A 2,726-nucleotide genomic window follows, 5' to 3' on the forward strand; every position below is an offset into this window, starting at 1 on the left:
GTGTGATCAGACAAATCTCGTCTCCGAAAATGCCACCGGGACCGTCTGGGATCTGGGATCGAATATTATTAATATAGATTTTTTTTTACTCAGAACATTAACGCAATATTTAATAAACAAAATGCACAATTTACAAGACGCTGTGCCTTCCGATCAACGATGATATAGGAAGAGCGTTTAACTCTTAAAACAATTCTACATTAGGTGCCCGATTTTCCGGTTTGTGCACCTCCTTGCTCTGATAAAAAGTCTGACTACCAGGATATCGCAGCCAAATAAAATTACAATTACAATTCTGGAGTTTTTTTTTGAAAAGGTCCAATAAACCAAGTTGTGTTTTGAAACCGCCTTGAGTCAGGGGTATTAAAAACACCCAAAAAGCAAAAACTGAAAATTTGGTATATTGGACCTCTAAAAAAACTCCACATAAAAATTGACATAGGGCTTGAGTACCCAATTGGGTCCTAAAATGAAGCTTAGATTGCTGATATTATTGTTTACAGCGATAAAGCTTATTTTTCTGAGTACAATGACCCTTTGTACGACCACAAAGAGTTTAAAATGGATTTTTAAATCAATTTTGAAAAATTAACCTCGCGGTCCTTCTTGACAGAAAAGCTCCTACTTGCCAGCTCATTCCAAGGGGACCATAGTTGATCCATCGAAAAAATGTTGTCTTGTCAAAAAAAAATTTTGCATTAAAATGAAAAAAAGTGATCAAAAATGGTTTTTAATCGTGTTTTATACCGTTGTACATAAAAATTGACATAGGGCTTTAGTACCCAATTACATGAGCGCTGTTCTACTAGTTAGTTTAATTTGTCAAATTCACTTGGATCCACCCCTGGATAAAGACTGTACTAAATTTTAGCACACACAGCAGCGCCACCCCACTCGGCGGTCGGTGGCGAAACCTTGACTTTGACATTTCTCGTTTTTGCCGGAGTCGCGTGTTTTGTTTTGGTCGGCACTTTACGCAAGAGGTTTTGAAACGGAAAAAATTCGCCGCTTATCAGCTTCCAGCGTTTCCGAGGTAAAATCAACATTCAGCGACCTCGCCAACCGCACTACGAGCGGGCCCGTGTGCTGGAGCTGGTGAAGCCCGTCTACCGGGAACCGGAATTCAACGCCCCGTGCCGTGAAGCCGATCGCAACAAATCAATCAAGCACATCGAGAACCAGTATGAGAAAATCATCGCTCGGGAGGTCCGGAACTGGCTGGAACACAGCCAAATGATCGCTTTCGTTCACCTGAACTCGATCCGGCAGGAGGATTTCTTCAAGGTGCAGGTAGCGCTCCACCGGATGCAAATGAACATTAAAATCTACAGCAAGTCCATCATTCGGCAAGCCGTCGACGGAACCAAGTACGAAGCCATCAAGCCACTGTTCGATGCAAAAACGGCGCTTATTCTGTGCCCAGATGAGACCAAGATCCGGCAACTGCTAAACGTGCTGAAGAAGACGCCCCAGTTCATCCTGATGGCCGGCATCATTCAGGGACAGTTCCTGAGCAAAACCGAGTTTGTAAACTTTGCGGCACTGCCGGATTTGACGACGGCCCGAGCACAGCTTGCGGCTGTGTTGGACAGTGCCGGAGCGAAAATTGTCAGCGATTTGGAGTGCCACCAGAACCAGCTGGTCACGATGCTCGACTCGTACGTGCGACTCAGTGGCTCAGACGAGAAAACGAGCAATACTGAGCCGGGAAGTGACGAAAGTTAGTCTAGTTTTAATTGTTAGTTTAATAAAGAAGCGCCAATGAGAGCTGTAAAATGCTGTTTTGTGTTTTATTAATGTTAAGTTTGGGAAATCAATACTAAACTGAGTCAAGTTATCTTTTGAATATTACTGAAAATTTACTGCTAATTTTTGATTTTAGGAAACAGTATTAATCTAAGTCTCGAAATAATTTCCAACAGTGTAGCTGAACTCGGCAAATGTACTAAAAAAGTTCAGGAGAAAATAAATGACAGATGGCACTACACAAAAGCACAATTTTGAAAATATTTCAGTGAGCTTTGGAAATATTTCACAAAATGTGAGCCTGTTTGCATACTCATCGGGCGTATACTCGAGAGATGCATACTTTTCGGGCGTAAATTTCGGGTAAAATGAGAATTGCATACACATCTGGCGTATTGCTAGAAAGGCTTTACAGATCACGAACTTTATAAAGTTGATTCCAGTGTGATACACTCATGTGTAGAAATTAATTGCAAAACGCATTTACAAAAGATTGAAGAGAATCAAAATTTTCAAGTTTCACAAGGGGGCAGGTTTTCAAGAAATCATCACATTTTTGCACAATTGATTACACTTTCCGATTCGAAAAAAATTGGACAAAACCCAAGTTTGGTGCCGATTTGGTGCGTCTCACTTGGAACATAACTGATCTAGTCTCCGTTATCTATGTTCAACCGCAAACAAGATTTCAAGAATATTATAGATTTGCTACTTTTGCTACAGTTTCATTCCATAGGTCGGTCTACGAAGAAATATTAGTATAAACAAGTCTCGGGTGAGTTTTCAAAAAGCCGTAAGAGACACTGTGACCTCTGACATTAGTTTTAGTTTTTCTCGAAAATGAAACAAAATTTCATTTTTTCGAGTATGGGGCACTTGAAGGACGTGTAGATGAACAATCTCGAGCATTTTTGATATTGGTTTTTCGTAAGTAGGTCGAATACCGATTTAAAAAGGACTTTGTTTACCAATGGCTTTTA

The 2,726-nt window shown here is 40.6% G+C and overlaps 1 protein-coding gene across 1 annotated transcript; it reads left to right on the forward strand.

The window, feature by feature from the left end:
* Nucleotides 1-999: 999 nt before the first annotated feature.
* LOC6034130 (39S ribosomal protein L10, mitochondrial) lies at nucleotides 1,000-1,776 on the forward strand (the record flags this gene model as incomplete). Its single annotated transcript, XM_038250757.1, has 1 exon — nucleotides 1,000-1,776. A coding segment is annotated over one exon (726 nt), but the record flags the coding sequence as incomplete, so codon positions are not given.
* Nucleotides 1,777-2,726: the final 950 nt, after the last annotated feature.

This window comes from Culex quinquefasciatus, chromosome 2, assembly GCF_015732765.1.
Source record: "Culex quinquefasciatus strain JHB chromosome 2, VPISU_Cqui_1.0_pri_paternal, whole genome shotgun sequence".
NCBI lineage: Eukaryota > Metazoa > Arthropoda > Insecta > Diptera > Culicidae > Culex > Culex quinquefasciatus.